This window comes from Antennarius striatus, chromosome 3 (assembly GCF_040054535.1).
Source record: "Antennarius striatus isolate MH-2024 chromosome 3, ASM4005453v1, whole genome shotgun sequence".
NCBI lineage: Eukaryota > Metazoa > Chordata > Actinopteri > Lophiiformes > Antennariidae > Antennarius > Antennarius striatus.
The window spans coordinates 27,032,315-27,053,290 of NC_090778.1; the positions used below are offsets into that span (position 1 = coordinate 27,032,315).

Genomic DNA, 20,976 nt, shown 5'->3' on the forward strand with positions numbered 1-20,976 from the left:
GGAAAACTTCAACAATCAACAGATACTTCCCCCTGAAAATGTAAAGTACTGGAAATAAATTTCTTATAACCAGGGTAAATGTCAAAATAAATAAATTAGATCCTGTTCTTTAAACTCATAATTCTGGAATTGCTCAAAGCAATTTGGTTTTTATCGAACCGGATCTGCACCAAATTCCCATGTTTTTGATTTAGAAATCTGGTGTTTTTCAGCATTGTGCTACCGTTACATGAGCTGTGTCTTCAGTTCTTCCTTTGGGCGTGTCCTGTTAGGCGTCTCCACAGCGTCTCTTTGGTCTGCCTCTTGGTTTCTTTCCTGGTAGCTCCATCCTCACCATCTCTCCTCTGGACGTGTCCAAACCATCAGTCTGCTCTCTCTGACTCCGTCTCCAGAACATCTCAACTTGGCTGTTCCTCTGAGGAACTCATTTATGATCCCATCCTACGTGGTCGCTCCTAGAGAACGTCAATATCTTCATTTCCTCCAACTCCACCTCCTGTCTTCTTTTCAGCACCACTGTCTCTAATCCATCCATCATGGCTGTCCTCACCACTGTCTTCTAAACGTCGCCCTTAGTTCTAACAGACTTCTATCCTGACACTTTCCTCCACCCTGCACCTGCCTGTTTGGATCAGTTTCCTTACCTCACTACATTCACCGTTGCTCTTGACTGTTGAACAGTCCTCCACCTTCTGTATTTCTTCTCTACTCCTGTCATTTAAGCACAAATATTCTGTTTTACTTTGGCTAATCTTTATTCCTCTCCTCTCCAATGCGTGTCACTTTTCTAAATGTTCTTGCATCTGCTCCCGCTGCGGATCACAACGTCATCTGCAAACATCATGGTCCAGGGGGATCCCAGTCTAACTTCATTTGTCAGCCAATACATCAACAAGAAGGGACTCAGAGCTGATACCTGATCAGTTCTACCTTTGTCACACCTGCAGCTCACCTCACTGCTGTTCTGCTGCAGTATTGCTGATATACGTTAACATCTTTATGGTAAAATAAACATTTCGAACACTCAAAACAGTTTTGGATGAACCTTTCCCCTCCAGACCGGTGAGTGAAACCGATTATGGATCAGCGGATTAAGACACATCAGTCAGAAAGAATGAGCCTGTTTATTAGCCCTCATGTTAATCATCACCACCATCCATCTTCCTCTTCCTCGGCCACTGACAGTCTCGTGGCTCGGGTTCATACACAACTATCTGTCAATAGAATCTAATAGAAAAAATCTGTAGGTTACAGTTAGGACATGTGTCCATTAGAAAATCAACAGAAACCATGAAACCAAAAAGCTTCCCGCCACCCCTCCAGGACCAGGGGCCAGGACCAGGAAGATCTAAACCAGAGGGACTGGTGATGTCGTGTCCAGTGCTGGTTCTGGGACGCGGCGAGGCTCAGGTGACCCCATTGATTACTGGTTTAGACCTGGAAGACCGAGAACTGGACACCAAACCACGGCCCACTCTGGTGTTTCTAATTATTTTTGCGGGGAGTAAAACCCCCTCAGAATAGCTCTCCTTGCGTCGGAGAGTCACGCTAAGAAGCCGCGGGATTCTTCAACACGTCTGAGATGATAACACTTTGCTGCAATCACATGGTCCGATCGCAGACGTGTTGAAAAATCACAAATCCGGCAGACTTTTTAACGCAGCGACGCCCGGACAAAGACAAGGAGAAAAGATAGAGACAGTTAGCCTAGCAGTCTTGAGAAAATAACACAGCTTCTCTTCGCAAATCGGTTAGACACAACATGTGAATTAAACATTTTTAACAGGATAACAAAGTACATTTTTTAACTGGAGAACACCCGCCAGAGTGGAAATTTACACAAACCATATTATCTTATCGACAAACTGAATATTCATAACTGGATGAAAAGCTTTAAATAGACCCCTGTACAGGAGAACTCATTATTATCGTCGTCATTATTATTACTACTGTCATCATCATCGTCACACATACAAGCAGAACCACTGATTCAATATTCAACTCAACAGCCAGATCTCCCTCTACGTAAGACAAACCTCTCTGTGGTCCCACACAGCTAACAATCAGCTGACACACAGACAGGCTACACACAACGCTAACAAACATACACGTAAGGCTGGATTTATTAGGCTAGCTTCTCTGTGAGCTCATGCTAAAGTGGGCTAACAAGCATGTATTCTAAATCTAAACAATTTACATTCCATACGCTAACCGGAGGACCCAAGATTCTGCGAGGGAGCCGAGTTCGAAGAAGCAAAACATACTTTCACATTTATCCACGTGGAGATTCGCCACCAACGTTTCTGGAAGCTCAAACGTGAATGTTGCCGTGGCTACGTTTACATCGGTAGGCTGAAGCAACTCCAAATTGGTTTCCCCTTAATTTGACACAAATCTGATGTAAAATTAATCAATCAAAGAAGAGATGACACCAATTCATCTGGTCAGCTGATCACCAGCTCCCTGGGGTCGGCTAACCAGATGCTACGTGTCCTAGAGAGCTTAGCGTCATGCATTCATTCACTACTAGCGCAACTATTTTGTTTTCTGAAAACAGAAGCTGGTGCCGTGAACTTTAAACAGTCAGCTAACTCAAACAAATTTAGCTTCTCTCCAGTCTCAAATATTGCTTAAGCCAACAATGAACAACAGCACACCAGGTTTAGCTATGAACATTTGGCTTAGAATGGACGTTGACAGCATGACTAGCCCTACTCTGCCTCTCACTGGCTCATCCAGACACGCTTGGTTTAAGCCTAACCATTCATCAACTTCATGGCTTAATTTACCCAAACCAACCCACTAAGGCCACAAGTACGAGCCAATCAAGACAGGGTAGGACTGGTCCAACTCAAACGTCCTACAAAGTTAGCTTCTAGCGAATGAAAGAACTTAGGATCTATTACCAACATTGGAGAAGAACAGATATTTCGCCAAAATTAATTGATTTTACCTGCTTGAAATTTTTATGGACGATTTTAGCCTTAATTAGCACTTTTTTAAAAATTAGAATTGATTAGAATAGCATATTTACTGGTTTTTGTTTTACATTAAATGTCAGCAAACTGTTTAGAATCTTCGCTGGCTCGGTGACATTTCAAGGAGATATTAACGCTACGAAACGCACATTATCCTCAACTAGAATAAAAACAAGAAGGCTAACATCATAGGCAACTGGTAGAGCAAGAAACTGTGTCCATTCAGTTTCTGCTAACACACATCGGAAAAGCAGTTCAACTAATGAAAATGTGCATCTTCAGTAAAATCTATCCTGACACCGCTGAGCTAACACAAACATCTTTTCAGTTAGCTTGTACATTCAGCTAATAAAACAACAAAAACAGGTCAAACACCACATTCATTCAGCTAACACACGTGTTGAGGTAACATACATATTTTTGCCAACAAGCATTGTTCAGCACGTTTAGCCGACATGCTTGTTTAGCTAATACATGGCTAATAGAATTGATAACTTCATTGTTCAGCTCCTAACAATTCCTCTACAAACAAATCAGCAAAGTAGAAATATGCAGAACTAAATTACAATAATAAAGTTTCACTGTAAGAAAAAAAGTTCTTTCCCTGCATTTTTTTTTTAGCAGAAAAACACACTGGAGGTTAAATCCTGTGGACGACAAAGTGTTTGACCACAGAGAGATCTGGCTTTAGACAACGCAATATAAATCGTCATTTATTCATTACATCATAAAAACTAAATAATCACTATAGAGATACAGGTATAAGAACTATCATCAAACCAACAGAAAACAATAAACGCGTCGAAGATGGTGACTTAACAGGTAAAATTAGATTGAGCACAAACAGACCCAGCGAGCACAAATTTAGTACAAAAACAGTTTTGTCTCTGACGGTAAAACATTAAATTTCCATCCGACGCTATTAAAATATTTCTATGCCAAAAAAAAAACAAGAACCACAAAAAAAAAGGAAAAAAACTGAGACTCAACGCAAATCTGACGCATGCTTTAAAACATTATCATAAACAACAAAATAATAATAATAATAATTTCTGATTTTCTCACTCAAGACTGCTAAGCCTTATACCGTTTTCTTATTGGAAAATAAAACTAGACAAAATATAGATTATACTGGATTTTTTTTTTTGTTCAAAGCCACACTGATACATCTTTAAGTTCAAGTTTGATAAAAAAACAAAACAAAAAGAAAAACCAGGTCTACACTGCGGAGAGACCAGAGGCTAGTCCAAAAAATTTGCCCGACAAAATATCAACTTTGTAAGGTTAAAAAACAGAAAGAAAAGAGTTCGTGATTTTTCAGTTAATCCTTAGTTTTTCTCTACAAAAAGGAAGGAGGAAGCGGCAGAGCGTTGCTAGGAAACCCCAATTCGGTTGCCGTCGACGACCATCCGAGGCTTTCACCGGCGAGCCTCTAGTGATCCTGAAGAGACAGGAGATGACATAATTTTCCACAGGCTTAATTTCCTCCCCGCTTCAGGAACGTTCTGACAGAAACCGCAAAAGAGAGCTAGACCCGCCCCGGACGACCCGCTGAGAGCAGCGGCTCTGTGTTACCTGGATCTGGGCCGGGTTCCACAGGTAGGGCTGCTGTCTGTAGTATTCTGCTATCGCTGCAGTGTAATCTGGCACCGAACTCTGCTGAGACGACTGACCTGCAAACACACAGATGAACGAGTCAGTGAACGCAACGCCAGCTGAACGTGAACACGATTGCTTATGTCACCGCCGTCGTTCACGATGAGTCGCTTTTGCGTCACCGGATGATGTCTCACCTTTAGCCGCCACCACCATCTCATGCTAAGCGGCTAATGCTAAGCTACGTTCACCAGCAAACCTGTGCATCTATCTACGACTGCAGAGAAGCAGTCACTGTCTAATCTATTTGCACCGTTTCTATACGATTTGATTATTGCAACTGATCAATACCAGGTTTAATAAATACGTTATTTACGTCACATTCAAAAAAAGAGAAGCCATACTTTGCTTCTTGTAGTAGTCCTCCCAGGCCTTACTGTAGTCCGTCATCAAGCTCTGAGGCTGGCTCTGCTGACCTAAACACACAAAAACAACTGTTGACTTTATCTTAAAAATTAATTTAAAATCAACTTTGCCTAAAACACACCCAGAAAAAAAAACCACACCACACAACCTGGAGTTGAACACCCACTGACACCATCATGGGTGCTTGAATAAAAATGACAGCTGAAGAAATTCAGTGAGAAAATTTGCATTCCGTTCTGCCTGAAGGATCCATAACATGTCCTCCTTGAAAGTGAACCCCGTAAACCAGAAGTAAACCAAATTCTTCTGGCCGCGTCCCTGACAGTACGTTCTGTTTGTTTGCGGTAGTACTGAACCTCCTGGAGCACAAGCTAACGGCTAGTGGAAACGGTGCCTCCGTAGACTTCTTTTTAAAATATATCATTCCTATCATGTGAGGCGAACCCACAGAGACACGATTACCTACAAGAAAGGAGGAGACCTGCAACAATCGTGAACCTTCCCAGGAGTGGCTGACCTTTCAAGGTTCCTCCAAGACCACAGTGAAAGTTCGTTCAGCAGGTCCCCAAAAGATCCAAAGACAACATCCAAGGATCCCCGGACCTCTTCCACCATGCTAAAGGTCAGAGTTCACGGCTCCACTCCACAAAACGCTTCAAAGAAACACCACTAAGGTTCTGGATTGTCCTCTTGAGAGTGGACAAGGACCTGATTGTCGATCATTAAGACATCCAGAAAAGCGTCATGACGACCAGCAGCTTGGATGTCTAAGGGTTCACCGCTGGGATTTCACTTCTGTGTGAAGCTAACTTTAAGACTCTGATGCAAACATCTGTGTTTGTATCACACCACATGAAAATTGGTACAGAAATCCACTATCCAACACAAACTTGAGTCATGTGACCTGACATCATGAGATGATGCAAACACCCGACAGCCGCCGCGTCCCGATGAACCAACAAACTGGAGGTTGTTTCTTCAAGTGTTTGTTGTTTACTCTGTTTACACTGAAAGGGAACTGATCCAATGGCAATCTGTGTTTATGATGATGTCATCAAAGTCTCCCTGTGTGTGTGTGTGTGTTTGGACGGTCTAACGTCTTCTATCACTGCTCCCCACAACAACTGACTTCAAACTGACTCGGATCTTTAATCACACTCGTGTGATTGATTCTCTGCAACAACAGTCTGATCAGGTGTGCGTGTTACCAGGGTCTTGTTGCCCAGGGCTCTGCCAGCTGGTCTGGTAGGTGTTTCCCCAAACGCCAGTCAGGAAGGTCTGCCCGCTGCCACAGCTACACACACACACACACACACACACACACACACACACACACAGCAAGTTTACTTGTACAAGAACATCTGCAAACAAAAATTTATCTGCAGGTTTGACCGACGACTAAATCGTCGTCTTCAGAAGCCTCAGATCACTGGACCAGAAGTCAGCAGCTGGAATGATCACGTGTTTAACTTCATCCAATCAGATTCTAGTTCTCCATGTTCTCAGGACGCTGACGGTTCTGGACCAGACTATCTCCGTCTGCCGATGCTGACTGGATGATTAATCCGTCAATAATCTGACTCCTCTGTTCCGGCTCTAATTACTTTTAATGTATTAATCTACTCCTACAGCTACAAACTGAAAGGTGTGTTTGTGTGCATCTTACTTCTGGTGTGTAGCCGGCCCCTGGGTGAAGGGACTGAAGCCAAAGCCTCCATTACTCATAATGCCTGAACCCTGAGGAGACAGAAAGACACTTTCAATCCCAGCATTCATTGCGATCCAGTATCGGCCGTTTTAACAAGAAAAAGATGACGTCAGCCATCTACCCCTCAGAGACCCATCTCTTCATCTCCACCAACACTAGCATCCTGGCTAACTTTAGCCTAAAAGGCTTGAATGTTAACAGTACCGTGCTAACTGACTTTAGCCTAAATGGCATCTCTGAGGTTTTTTCTCAGCGCCATCAGTGAAAATGAAGCCGGGCGGATCTATTGTATGAGTGAAAAGATTGTGTTATTGGGGGACGTTTGTTTTGCCAACCCCGATCTTGTCGTCTATGAGCTGGCGGGCCAGGTCCATCTGCTGGGCGGTGCCTCTGATGGTGAACACCCGGGTGTTGGGGTCGGTGGAGGGGGGAGGGTTCCTCTGCAGCTCCACGTGAGCTCCAGACTGCTGGTTAATACTCTTGATAGTTTCTCCACCTACAGACAGATAGAATGACGCTTGTTGATTAAAGCTCAAAGGTGTGTGTGTCTGTGTGTGTGTGAACAAACGCCACAAACCTGAGCTTATGTGTCTAAAAGTAGAGTGAAGAAACCAATTATGCAATGCACACATTTTCAAAGCCCCTGAAGTCTAAAATACAATGAGATCACTTTTCCTCCTCAGGCGGTTAAAAAGGCCTTTATTTCTTTAAAAATGCTGCAAACAAACACGACTTGAATCATGGTTCATTTTTGATCAGTGAATTTTGTAACAAAAGAGAAAAAGTACTTGAACTTGAAAGTTCAGTTGTAAAACTTTACAGATTCATCGCGCACCTCTGGCACGCAGCAGATAATAAGAATAATAATATAAGGAATGTGGAAATAAGTTTTAGTGAAAATATTCACTGAGGTTTTTTGAATATTTTGCCGCTCCTCTCGTCTCTAACGATGACGTCACACTCCTGATCATCTGGAGGCTCAACGTTAACCTCAGATTGTTTGACTGTTTCATGCTTATTGCTGAAAATCTGAATTGTGTAAAACTTTGGATATTTCTAAACCATTGCAGTAAAATATTGACTACATTTCAAAAAGGCACGGCACCCCTCTAGAGGACCAGTCCGGGATCATTAACTATTTGGTAACCAAATGAGGACAACGCTATCAGGCTGCTAGCAGTGTGACGGGTCTCCGTTTTATATCAGCAGCATTTAACGCGTCGCGTTCTCTCGTTCTTCTGAATGTGTGTTTGTCAAACTGAACGAGATCCTTTATGTTCGATGCCTTTTACGTGATCATAAGTCACGAACATCTCCATTGATCGACCATCAGGAACCTAATTCTTCGTTTTGGCTCTAATTTGACTGAGGCATCAAACTTTGCTTCTCTTTAACGTTTGAAAATATTAACCGATTTTAATACCAAGAAGCTAAAAAGCATTTAGTTTAATGAGACTGCTGAAACTATTAAGCGTTTTGTGTGTGTGCGCGCGCGCGCGCAAACATTAGGACTTTCATCAGTCTATGCAAAGTCCTGACAAACAATAGACCACCCCCCACACACACACACACACACACCATATGCTGTCTAAACATAGGGTACTTGACATTTCTTTTTTTCTCCTGCTTTTATTTTGGAAGCTGCTGCTCAACCCTCTTGACCTTCGCACACACACACAAACACACCCACCGACTGGTGAATGGTGGATGAAGAGGTTTTTAGATGTGAATGGCGCTGATGGCGCTCTTGTTCTGAGTCTTTCATGTTGCTGATTGCGTTTTTATTTTAGGGCTCCGTTCCGGTTTAAAGAGCTCAGAATGGAGACTGAATGTTCTGGTTGGACCGGATTCTGTTTCAGACCAGAAGTCGCCGTTCAGAGACGAAGATGTGAATGCGTTCTGTAATCGTGACTGAAACCCTTCTTCTACCTTTGCCGATGACCAGGCCACACTTGTCAGCAGGGATGGTGTACGTCACTTCCTGTAGCGGACCGGGAGAGCCCATCGTCCAATCGCCACGACCTCTGACCCTCCCACCTCGCAGGGCCGAGCCAAAACCATCGCGCTCCTTCAGACAAACAGACAAGTGAAGTCGGGTGTGTCGACATGGTCGCGTGGCAATGCCCTACGTGTCCCGTCTGGGTGAGTTACCTGAGCAGTCTGGATGAGCTCGTTGATGAGGTGGACAGCATGCTGACAGCGGTCGGGCTGACCCATCACCATAGCAACACGCTCTGGACTGATGCCATCATCTAAAACGGAGCCAGAAAGGTCAGAGTCCAAACCAGTCTGAATTTTACTGGTTTACTTCACATCATGCTGGTGTGAACAAACCAATTTTAAATTACATTACGAGATCAGGTTCATCAAGATTCTGTGTAAACTGAATTATATGAGTGTAAAAAAACCACTTAGTATTGATTTATGTTTGTGCTAATGGATCGGTTTTAATCTGAATTACAGTATAAAAACAGATCAACTAATCTATTTCAGTGGTATAAAAATGAAAATTTTAATTAGGCTTTTAATGGTGTAAACAGACCATTTTAATCTGGATATAACTATGTAAACAGATGGATTTAATTTGGATTATAACTATGTAAACAAGATCTCTATTTTAGATGTGCACAGACTATTTTTTATGAAATCACACTCTAGTCAATGTCTGATATTAAGAAAGGTTTAAACTTTATATATATTTGTTTTTTCCAGTGCAATTCAGATTTGGACTCTATTTTAAACTGGACTGTACTGGTGTAAAAAGAACTCTGTGCACTGAATCAATTCAACATCAACAGACACTTTCAAACTGGTTTATTGTGGTTAAACTGAATTACTGGACAACACTAATTAGACTTTGTTTTATATTATACTGGTGTGAATGGTCGTCCTGATTTGGATTAAACAGGAGAAACCACTTTGATTTGACTGGTGGTGCAACAATTGCGACTAGTTTGAAGAGAGCTATCATTGTGTAAACAGCCCAATCTGGATTCAACAATGCAACTAGACCTGCTTTAAACTGGATTCGGACTCCTGCATCATTCTGGATCTTCTTGATCATTTCTCCATTCCTGCCAATCACAATGCCAACGGCAAATCGGGGCACCGGAACCTGCAGAGAAACAGTTCACACGTGAATGTCAGGCGGTCGCCAACGGGCCCTAACGTTGCGTTTGTGTGCGACGTACATCCAGGTTGGTTCCTCCCAGTCGGGCGCTGAAGTCGTTGCGTCCAGACCTGAAGTCTCCGTCCTTCTCCCGGATCACCTCCAACACCAACTCTCTGGCTGCCTGAAGAACCCAGTAGAGACAAACATTAACGTTAGCTTGGACTTCTGAGGGGCCTCAATAACGTTTTTCAACAGGGAGGGCTCGCTGGGGACAGTCTGGAGGAGCTTGTCAGTGAAGATCAGGCTTATGATGGAATTTACCGTCGAGATGACGGATCCAGTTACGGAACAGTCAGAGGAAGACCGAGAAGTTGCGGCAGCTAACGCTGCAACAAATTTTGCGAATCAGTCAAGAACAGAAAGAAAACACCGATAAATTTCCTGAGCGTCGGAGGAAGTCCGGCAAAGGAGATCGACTGATACAAGGCGCTGACAGCCAATGAGTGAGCTTGATCAGAGTCCTGTAAATTTAGTGCTCTAGATCTTTTGGTGTCAGATCCGTATGAAATGTTAACATTTGAACACATTTAGTCACATGAGAATGTTTCAGACCATCTGCTGGAGACCAAACATGCACAAACAAACATACCTGTACTTTGTACGGGTCTCCAGAGATGCGGAGTGGTTTGTCAGCACCCGTCGGCATTGGACCGTCCTGGATCATCATCATCTTCACCCCCGCCCTCTCCTGACGAACAACAACACACACAAGAAATGAGAAAAGCTCCAGCAGGAAGACGAGCTTTCCAACCGTTGACTGTCCATCACCGCACCTGTAGCTGTTTGATGGTGTCTCCGCCTCGACCAATCACCAGCCCCACCTTGCTGGCTGGGATCAGCATCTCCTGCACCGAGGCACTGCTTTCCCCATCGCCATGGAAACCTGGACCATTTCTACAGCGATCCACGATCTGAACCAACAACCTCTTCGCCTGCCTGTAAAAAAAAACAGGAAGTGAGCAACAGGTGGAGGCGGGGAGGCGACACCAGCAGATGAAGTGCTAAAAACTCACTCGATGCTCTCCGGGGTTCCAGTCAGAGAACATGGTCGCTCCATGAGGCCGCCGCTGTCTACAGGAGGGGGACACGTTTGCACCAAAGTTAATGGTATCCACAAACGTCAGATTTCATCATGAGGTCAGAGAAGAAGCATCCAGAGTCTCACCTGCAGCGATCTGGATCTTACAGCCAGACTCCAACTGGATCCTGGTGATCTGTTCGCCTCCTCTTCCGATGACTGAAGGAGGACAACACACATTTATCTTTGTATGAGATCTAAGGAAATGAAGCTGTGGCATTACAGTTAGACTCAGGGTCAAGGTGGAAGGGTTTGGGTTCTATTCTTGATTACTGGGATCTAAACTGGTACTACTTCAGCTACTGAGGTTCTGGATGAAGGTTCTGAGCTCAGTGGACTCGTAACAGACGTAAGCTGAGAGGTTCTTGCTCGGGTCAGCTGTCCACAACAGGGAACAGCTTTAGCTTAGACAAAAAACTCTAGACCGGCCTCTAGACTAAATGTAGAACAAATGAGATGTGGTTCAGAACTACAATCCGATTTGACGACACAAACTTCACATTGCCGACCAGCAGGAATGATCGACAGGTCATAGGTCATACTCACTGAAGCCGACCATCCTGTCGGGGACCTTGTAATCCTCTGTGATTACCCTGCTGCAAAACACACACACACACACACACACACAAACACACATGCATTAACATCCCGGTCATACCGTAAACCCACAACCACAGTGTGTGTGTGTGTGTGTGTGTGTGTGTGTGTGTGTGTGTGTGTGTGTGTGTGTGTGTGTGTGTGTGTGTGTGTGTGTGTGTCAGAAAGTGATTGCATTCATGATTGTGACTGTAGGAGGACGGATCTATAAACACTTATCTACTGTTTCACCTCGATCCACTGATGTGTATTTGCAAACAAGACTATGATGCTGGACACGCGTCATTATCTGCTGTGTGTGGTTAATCAATAAGAGGTGCTGGACCTACCTCTGGTGCCCCATGGCCGCTAGCTGGTTCCCTACTGAGAGACACAAACAGAGGTTAGGACTGAATGTTCACTAAAGACGCAGCAGTCAAAACTGGGATTACTCCTAATGTTCACAGTCAACAAATAAAACGACCAAAAACAAACAAAAAAACCTGTTAGTCTCTGACTTCCTGATTCAAGTCAGAAATCTAAAAACCTCCCACCAAAACAAAACAAACAATAACTTGTTCTAGTCCTGAGACCCATGTTTTCTGAACTACAGACTTCCTGTCGTATTAAAACACTGTTAACTTGTCTATCGGGTGGCAAAAACTGTTTCTTTGTGGTTAAAGATCAAAAACTGAAACTACCGATAACAGAAAATTCTACAATCCATTCTATCTTTTTGCTCCTCACCCCCATCCTCTCCGGGTCGTTTCTGGCCGGGGTAGTAGAGCGTGGGTTCAACACTTCCTGAGGAGCTGTTGAGGTGGGACATCGCTTCTCCGCCCATCTTTCCCACCATCTACCAGAAACAGAAACAGAAGCAGCTGTCAGGACTGACCTGGGATCTGCTGGAATAACCACTAAATCCTTGAGATCCTCCAACGCCAGTATATAGTTTTCAAGACAAGCCTGTCGACATTCCAACTGTGTCACAGAGGAAATGCAGAAAAATCATGGAGGTACAGTGTTCTCGTTTGTGTGTGTCCTTGCATCTTTGATGCACATTTTACGACAGGGATGCACGATCATCCGACAGCGTGCATCCCTGGGCCGCAAGCTTGAAATACTTAATTACTTATATAAAAAAAATGGATGCTACCTTTTTCAATGATAAAATATTGGGGAAAAAAATGCACCTCCATTCATCAAAAATATTACCAATTTATCCATTTGTCCACTTAAATTTCGAACCCGGAAATCGCCATTATGTTTTGGTCTCGTACGAGTTTCTCGTCACGAGATTCACCTGCGTGATTCTGCCATATTAAAAACGACCAAACGGCAACGTCTGCTCGTTTTAGACGCTGCAGTGAAAGTGACGAGTTAGTTAGACCCTCCAGAGCAAGTATGAGCGTCCTGTTGGGTTTCTATGTCTGTTAAAGCGCTTTGAAATGTCTGCTGATGTGATTAAGCTTTATACAAATAATGGTTGAGATTATCGCCATGCCTCCGAAAAAGATGAAAAAGTTGGAGAAAAAGCCTATCAAAAGTTAACAATCAAACATTAATGAAAAAAGAGACAGATGATCTGACAGATATTACTGAAATGTGTGTGTAGCAGGCTCTGTCAGCTTGGTGCAGTGTCCACAGGGGAATACAGTATACGAATTAAGGGCAAAGAAAACTATTGAGTGAAAAACAAAAAAAACCAAAACTTTATTTCTAAAACTTTTTAAATGACTACCAGGCTTTAACATTTTGATAAAACTGATATTTTTTTTAGTTTTTATATTGTGCTGTTGGTCAAACTCAATTCTTGCAAATGGTTTCTACCGTATATTCTATTATTACTTTTGGGATGCATAAACATCACGTTAGGATGCACACATTTTTTTTGGAGCGCATCCCAGTGATGCACTACTTTCTTGAGGTAAAAACAACTCTGGAGGTTCTCGCCACCATTGTGGAGAAAATTTAGAATATTTCTGAAAGCTGTGAGAAGGCCATGAGTCGACGGCAAAATAAAGAGAAAGGGTTAATTTTTATGTCCGTTTCTGCACATTTTCTGAAAGCATTCAGGCACAAACGAAACACAAATTAACGGGAAAACTAAAGCCATCGACAAACACAACAAAGACGATATAAGCAGACAGATATCGTCGCAAACACCTCTAACATCTATTTTCGCTGCCGTCGAAACGTTCGACTTGTCGTCGCCACCATGTGGTTGAATCAATACCGCAGCAAAAGAACGTACGTGAGCGCTGACAGAGGTGCAGAAAATAAAAGAAGTTATTTACTTTTGCACGGAGGATCAACGAGCCACAAGACGACAAACACTGCAGTGTGTCATGTGACCACATCTCCACCTCAGGTATGAACTGCTGAAGGCATGAAAATGATCTGTAGGATCCAGGAACAGGTAGAATGAGTCCGGGTTTCCACAGAGGGCAATCAGCCACCAAAGCCAAGTGCATTCCACACAAAAAGACGACTCTACGTGAAACTACACGCAGTTTGTCGTCGTCAGACAGCCGATCCGTTCATACAGTCAAGGTGAAGGTTGTGTTACACGGCTGAGGACTGTTTTCCTCCTCTGCCCTCACTCCCTCAGCAGAAGGATTCCTAATAAGGTTCCATGTTTGGCTGCAGATGTTCCTGCAGCGTCTGAGGATCAGGCAGTCCGTCTGTTACACCATGTGACCCACGCAGACCTGGAGTTACCTCCAGGTAACTTTTTATTCTGTATTGAGTGACTGAATAGAAGCTGCGTCGTCTTGTCACTCGTCTGCATCTCCGTTCGCAGGCGACGCTGAGCTGCGTCGCCACCAGCCTGCCGCCAACGTCTTCTTTAAAACTCAGGAAGGGTGCAGCGTTCATTTTTTGCACGATGAAGACGTGATGACATTGGGATTCCCGCCAGCCCGTCCCGCTGCGCCGTCGTGGGGGCTGGGCCTGAGTGTCAGCTGACACTGCAGATGGCGAATAACGTCTTTTATGATGACTAGAAGGTATTTTTCACGCTAAATTTAAGTTCCAAGCAAAATATTGGCAGACTGTCCGCGTTCAGCTTCTCAGACAGGAAGTTGTTGTGTTTATCTGGATTTTCTCAACAAGGCGGAGCCTCATTTGGACGACTCATCTCAGTTTCTGAAAACTGAAACATCCCACCTGAGTTCTGTTTGATCGGCGCCACATTTGTTCATCTCACCAGGCATCAATCGATCCCTCCATACAGATCAGATAATTGATCGGCTATTGGCTTCTATCAATCACACTCTTTTTAAAAGTAAACATACAAGTGCATCGCATTGAAGACCTCTTCCACCTGAAACCGCTCCGGCGCGTGATTTCTGACCACGCTGGCATTCTAGTGTGATGCTTCACTTCGCTGTCATGGAATCACGTGACAGCAACCGTTAAGCGTCTGATCTACACGACAGTCGACCTCTGCTTGGAAGGCCCTTTGCCTTGCAAACTACCATCCAGAAATTTCAACAATTCCAGTCAGTGATGATTCATCATGAAGGTTTCCTGTACACAACCTGAGAGGAGCGTAGATGCTGCTATATGTGTCGCGTCGCTGGAGTGTGATTGGTTGCAGTGACAGCCTCTTATCCACAGGCTGAAAAAACGTTGCTTGTTTGTACATCCTGTCACACTTTCAATAGACAAAACTGGTTTACGGTCGTCGCCTGAAGTTTCAACTGTGTGCATTGGGTGACAAGGTGGAGGGACGAGGCACAGGCGTCATCGTAGCGCCCAGTGGTTAGCAGGTAACGCCACGCTAAATTCTTATTTGATTGCATTGATTACAAATTCTGTAATTGAGGTACGACAGCATCAAGAAATCCACACACTGGAGTCTTATGACGACGTTGGTTTTGACGTTTTTGTTTTGCATCATCGTTCCAGTCGGGGCATCGACCGGCGGTGGCGCTGCAGCCAATAGAAACGTCTGAACACCCAACGTTCAGACTGACCTGTGACTTCCTGTCTCACCTCCTGGTTTCAGCTGATCGACCTCTGAATGACCTCCAGAGAGCTGAAGTCAACCATCTCACACACCTGGAGAACGCAGCCGACAAGTATCTGTGTGATGCGTGAAGACATGTGATCACCTGACACCTGTCTGTCTGACTAAATGACCTCCTGTCTATCTGACTTACCCCCCGTCCGTCTGTCTGACTCCCTGTCTAGCTTCCTGTTTGTCTGTCTGTCTGACCCCCCATCTGTCTGACCGACCTCCTGTCTGTCTGACCGACCTCCTGTCTGTCTGACCGACCTCCTGTCTGCCTGACCGACCTCCTGTCTGCCTGACCGACCTCCTGTCTGTCTGACCGACCTCCTGTCTGTCTGACCGACCTCCTGTCTGTCTGACCGACCTCCTGTCTGTCTGACCGACCTCCTGTCTGTCTGACCGACCTCCTGTCTGCCTGACCGACCTCCTGTCTGTCTGACCGACCTCCTGTCTGTCTGACCGACCTCCTGTCTGTCTGACCGACCTCCTGTCTGTCTGACCGACCTCCTGTCTGTCTGACCGACCTCCTGTCTGTCTGACCGACCTCCTGTCTGCCTGACCGACCTCCTGTCTGCCTGACCGACCTCCTGTCTGTCTGTCACACCCCGTCGGTCTGTCTGACCCCCTATTGGAGTGTCTCCTCATCTGTCTGACCACCCATTTGTTTGTCTGATTACTTGTCTCACTGACAAACCACCTGTCTGACTACCCAAGATTTCATCTGATAGTTCACCTGTCTGTCTAACTTGATTGACCCCCTATGTGTGTGTATGTCTATCTGTCTGACCCACCACCTGTCTAACTGATCAACTGACTGAACCCCTGTGTATCTCACAATCCCCTGTCTGTCTGATTGTCTACCTGTCTGTCTAACTGATCGCCCGTCTCGCTGACACACCACCTGTCTGTCTGTCTGTCTGTCTATAGGCAGCAGACACCTCCTCTGCCTGTATTTGGCTCGGAGGCTGTTACATAACGTCAGCCTAGTTTCTCACCAACTTACAGTAAACAGCAGCCTATGGTGGGGGGTGGGGGGTCCGGCTCTCCTTTTAACTGCTGGAGGAATCGAGGCTTTAACTCGGTAAAACCTCCGGACCGTCCGGTTTCGGTTCTGGATCAGTAAATCACAGCTAACAGCCTCAACTCGGTCCCGTCCTGGGTGTTTGTGGCCGTGTTTCTGTCCCGCAGCCCAACAGGTTGTCTGTCTCAGTGACACGTGTGGCCAAACTTCTGTCCTGCTCCCCCGCGGTCCCACGGCGCTCCCCCCCGGATGACAGCTCCACAAACTCCCCCTAAACTACCTCCCGGACCGTGTCAGCTCGATTAAAGTGTGCCAAACCGCCCAGAAGCCCAGCTCACAACTGCTTTCCAAGCTAGTTAGCATGCTAGTGTGTGTGAGTGTGAGTGTGTGTGTGTGTGTGAGTGAGTGCTGGCGGAGCGCATAAGTTGGGAGTAGAAGCGGCACAACACGGGAGAATTCGAATAAAAGTGATTTGGCTCGGTTTAAACGACCCGGTTCGGCCCGGGATGTGTGTGTGGTGATCCACAGTGGGAGTGTTACCTGTCGGGCCCTCTGTAACACATCGGCTAGGCCGTCTGACTTCAGCCCCGGCTGGTTCATCGAGGCCTGTCCCTGCACCAGCTCCGCCATCATAGCGCCACTAGCTAGCCGTTAGCTGTTAGCCGGATTAGCCCAGGCTGCTAACTGAGCTGCGAGGCTCCTTCAGAGAGTGGATGTTAAAATAACGTCTCACTCTGACGACGTTTTCAGAAACCAAAAGGGAAGTGGATCTTTGATCGTAAAAAAAATGGGACGAAAGGTTAAAAAGGTCATAAAAATCTAAATGTCAATGTTTTATCATACGGTTATATGCAGTCTAGATAACCTAATTTAATCCGTACACGGTAAACATTTCACAACCTTTATTTTGCATCAGTTATTATTTTCACCGCGCGGTTTTTTGAGCATTATTTTAAGATACTGAGTGGATCACCTCACCGTGAGAGAGGATCTCTGTCTCTGCTCAGCTGTTGGCAACTCACTGCACTGTTTCCGCTTCCGTGTTGAGTCACGTGGTGCAGCCAGCTCCACAGGTGGAGAGCAGAGTGTAGTGTGAAGAAAGAAGTTTGTATATTTAATCAGAAGTCAAAACTCTGTGACGTCATATATATATCTGTCCTCCAGCTGTGTAATGTTGTAGAAGGAGGCTTTGATGCATACAGCTGGAAACTAAAGGCTGTATACACCGTTATCTGTTAGGTTTATTGGCAAAATCTAGAAGTGATTGGCTATCGATAGTCAAACAAGTACAGCACTGCTGTGTGTGATGGTCCAGCCCTTAGAGAACAGCATCTCTAGTTTTTCTAGAGACCCTTTTAGTGCTATGATGCGGCCATCTTGATCCAGATCCAGACACCAACTTCTAGCAGCAGTCCTGAGGAATCTTAGCCCATTCCTCACAGACAAAGATTCAAATCTCGCCAGAGGTTTTCTGTGGATTCCAGTGAGGTGTCTCTAGAGCCAGGGTGTCAAACTCATGTTCACTGAAGGTCACATCTGCATAATGGCTGGCCTGATGTGACTTTAAAATATAAATGAAATTAATGTAATGCAAAATGAATGTAACTACTCCTTAATGTTAAATAACTTATTTAGTCAAGTCACAAACATTACAGTTGCACAGAAAAAATGTTTGATTGTTGCTTTGTTATAACATAATTCCTTTGTTTGTCAGGCTATTAAACCCACAGAACTCCATCAACCAGGGATTAAACTATCCAAGAGAATAAAGACGAACAACATCAAACACAAGTTAGGACATTAACTTTGTTCAAAATGCTTTTGTCAGAGTTAAAATAGGCTCAATTACTGCATTGTTGGAAATGTAGTTTTGGTCAAAGCACACTTTTGACCTATTTACTTTTATCCTCTCGAGGGCCACATAAAATGATGTGGTGGGCCACATTTGGCCCCCGGGCCTGGAGTTTGACACATGTACTCTAGAGTGATCCATGACTTCTCCTTAGGTAGACTCTGAGGTCTCTTGGGATTATCATCCGTTCTGAACGTCACATGACGTCCAGGTTTCATCTTCCACACAGATGGAGATGTTTTCTTCAAGAATATCCTTATCCTTGATGGAATCCATCTAACCCAGCAATAATATCATGCATGGATTGTAAGAAAGATTCTATATTTTGATTTTTTTTTAATCTTGGTTTTTTCTGTTCTGTTTATTTTATTTTTATTTAATTGTGTTTTAATATTTATTACTTTATGTTATTTAAATTAACATATTAAGAAGTAGGAATCAAGCCACCATTTCTAAATTGTTAATCTGAGAACAGTTTGTTTTTTTTTAAAAATCTGAGCTATTTTACATCAGTCTTCAGGCCTCTGACAGGAGATATGAGCTCCTGATTGCACAAAATATGAACACAACACATCCGCTGAACTCTTCTTCTTCATCTACTGTGACACAAGACGCAAGCAAAAAACAAACCGACAACTAAACTGATGTGGATCACATATCCCTCTCACAAACAGAGTGAGTGCTCCTCCTGTAACATAGACGGTCACTGATAACCTGCAGTGACCCTGTGACCTCACCGTGACCTTTGATGACATCAGCTGACCTGTTAGTCAACACATACATACACACCTGGCAGGTAGTGTCAGATGGTCAGATAGGCTCCGCCTCCTGATGAAACTCAGTTATGAAAATGAAGTAAATTACATGAAGTTAACAGAACAAATTAATCATCAATAATTAGTAGTAATTTAACACTATCCTGCTATGATGTAGTTTTCATACTGATATTTTCATACTTCAACGTAAGTAAACAAAACTAGAGTACTTAAACACTGTAGTACTTCTACTTCAGTAATCTGTCTCTATCATCGCCCAGATGAAAATCAATATTCCTGATTGGAAACAGATGTCTGCATCAGAGCGGAGCAACCTTCTGACATCACTGCTGACATCATCACTGATATCATCACTGGTCGTGATGTGTTTACCCCTGCAGCAGTGGAACGCTTCATTCCTTCAGTCCGTCTGTCCAGATCTCTGTTGTTCTCCCCTGAGGATCAATTATTTTCTTCACTCCGTGATCATTTGTCTATCATCACTTTCATGATAAACGTCCAATTTTACTTCAGTATTACAAGATTTTATCAAATAATTAATTAGTATTATTACTTCTAAACGTCGGGCGATCTTCAGTCATGCTTGCTAACTACTGTTGGCAACAGAAAGGAGGTGATTTCTGATTGGACGTCAACTGGAAAGACCCTCCCCCGTGTGTGTGTGTGTGTGTGTGTGTGTGTGTGTGTGTGTGTGTGTATTACTGACATAAAGAAGACATGAATTTGTTCATTGCTACATGAGAAAACATAAAACCCAAAAATTGTCAGTCATTAAAATTCATATATTTATATGAGTTAAATAGATATGTTAGTGTTCCCTGACAAAACACCTGAAGGACCTTTTGACCTTTGAACCTGTTACTGAAACAAATTTATTATGTAATTGCTTCCAAGAACCCTCTTTCTAACTCTTTAACCACCTGAATGAAATCTAGGACATCTTAAAACAGCAGAACCTTCTATATGATAACTAGAACCTCCGAATGGATCACTAGATCTATCTAAGTGGTCACTAAGGTCTCCAGAACCCCCTACTCTATTACCCTCACCACATAACTGCTCCAGTGAATGTTCTCAGTGTGGCATTGAAACTGTTAAATTGCCTCTAAATGACTATTTGACAGGTCAGCAGCAAAAAGAAAACACTAGAGCCACCTGAAGGCCACCGGGAGCCTCATCACACCCCTAGAACCTGCAAAGGAACCCCTGAATTTTAAAAAAAAACCCTGAATCTAATGTTCTGCCTTTTTCATATTTCTGTTTGTATAAATGTCATCGTATTCTTAGATCCTGAAATGATGGAGAACCCTACGGTGACACACACACACACACACACACACACACACACACACACACACACACACACACACACACACACACACACACACACACACACACACACATACACGTTCAGTTCACGGACCATTTCACTCTAATACCGGTTCTCTGTACCTCCCGCTGAGCTTCGACTCGCCGTCTGAGCTGCTGCTGCAGCGAACAACTAAACTACGCAGGCAGACACGCGGCCAAAAGTACGTGGACAGCTGAACACTCATGACTCATTTATGTTCACATATTATGTCACTGTTTATTCAAAGTCACTACATTTAGAGAATAAGTATCAGTTAAACACTGTTAACATGTGACTGCACTGCTTTTACTTTTCTTAATTATAATATAACACTCTGGACCCACTGGTCTTTTGTGTGCCATGGGGGCACACGTAGGTTTATTCCATTGCCAAGATAATGATAATTTAGATTTTAGAAAGACAA

General features: G+C 44.0%; 1 protein-coding gene across 4 annotated transcripts; it reads right to left on the minus strand.

The window, feature by feature from the left end:
* Window positions 1-1,105: 1,105 nt before the first annotated feature.
* Window positions 1,106-17,261, minus strand: LOC137592516 (far upstream element-binding protein 3-like). 4 transcript variants are annotated; one of them, XM_068310772.1, is made up of 18 exons: window positions 17,114-17,261; window positions 12,282-12,390; window positions 11,885-11,915; window positions 11,505-11,551; window positions 11,046-11,117; window positions 10,894-10,951; window positions 10,654-10,816; window positions 10,470-10,568; window positions 9,900-10,001; window positions 9,721-9,823; window positions 8,860-8,960; window positions 8,638-8,776; window positions 7,044-7,204; window positions 6,667-6,737; window positions 6,209-6,294; window positions 4,979-5,050; window positions 4,554-4,651; window positions 1,106-4,419 (listed from the first exon to the last, which is right to left on the minus strand). In XM_068310772.1, exons 1-18 carry the CDS (start codon window positions 17,204-17,206, stop codon window positions 4,411-4,413), a joined length of 1,614 nt encoding a protein of 537 aa, XP_068166873.1. In that variant the 5' UTR covers window positions 17,207-17,261; the 3' UTR covers window positions 1,106-4,410. The 4 variants fall into 4 exon arrangements, with proteins under 4 accessions (XP_068166873.1, XP_068166871.1, XP_068166870.1 ...); XM_068310770.1 differs by having other exon boundaries at window positions 11,505-11,554; XM_068310769.1 differs by having other exon boundaries at window positions 11,885-11,918.
* Between the last annotated feature and the right edge of the window lie 3,715 nt (window positions 17,262-20,976).

What these genes read in the sequence shown, in the direction of transcription:
- LOC137592516 (XM_068310768.1), bottom strand. Translation starts at nt 17,206, where the DNA reads ATGATGGCGGAGCTGGTGCAGGGACAGGCCTCGATGAACCAGCCGGGG. An exon ending in TGTTACAGAGGGCCCGACAG is followed by an intron (nt 12,391 to 17,113) that starts GTAACACTCCCA and finishes TGTTTCTGGTAG; the next exon opens with ATGGTGGGAAAGATGGGCGG. An exon ending in GAGACCCGTACAAAGTACAG is followed by an intron (nt 10,002 to 10,469) that starts GTATGTTTGTTT and finishes TGGGTTCTTCAG; the next exon opens with GCAGCCAGAGAGTTGGTGTT.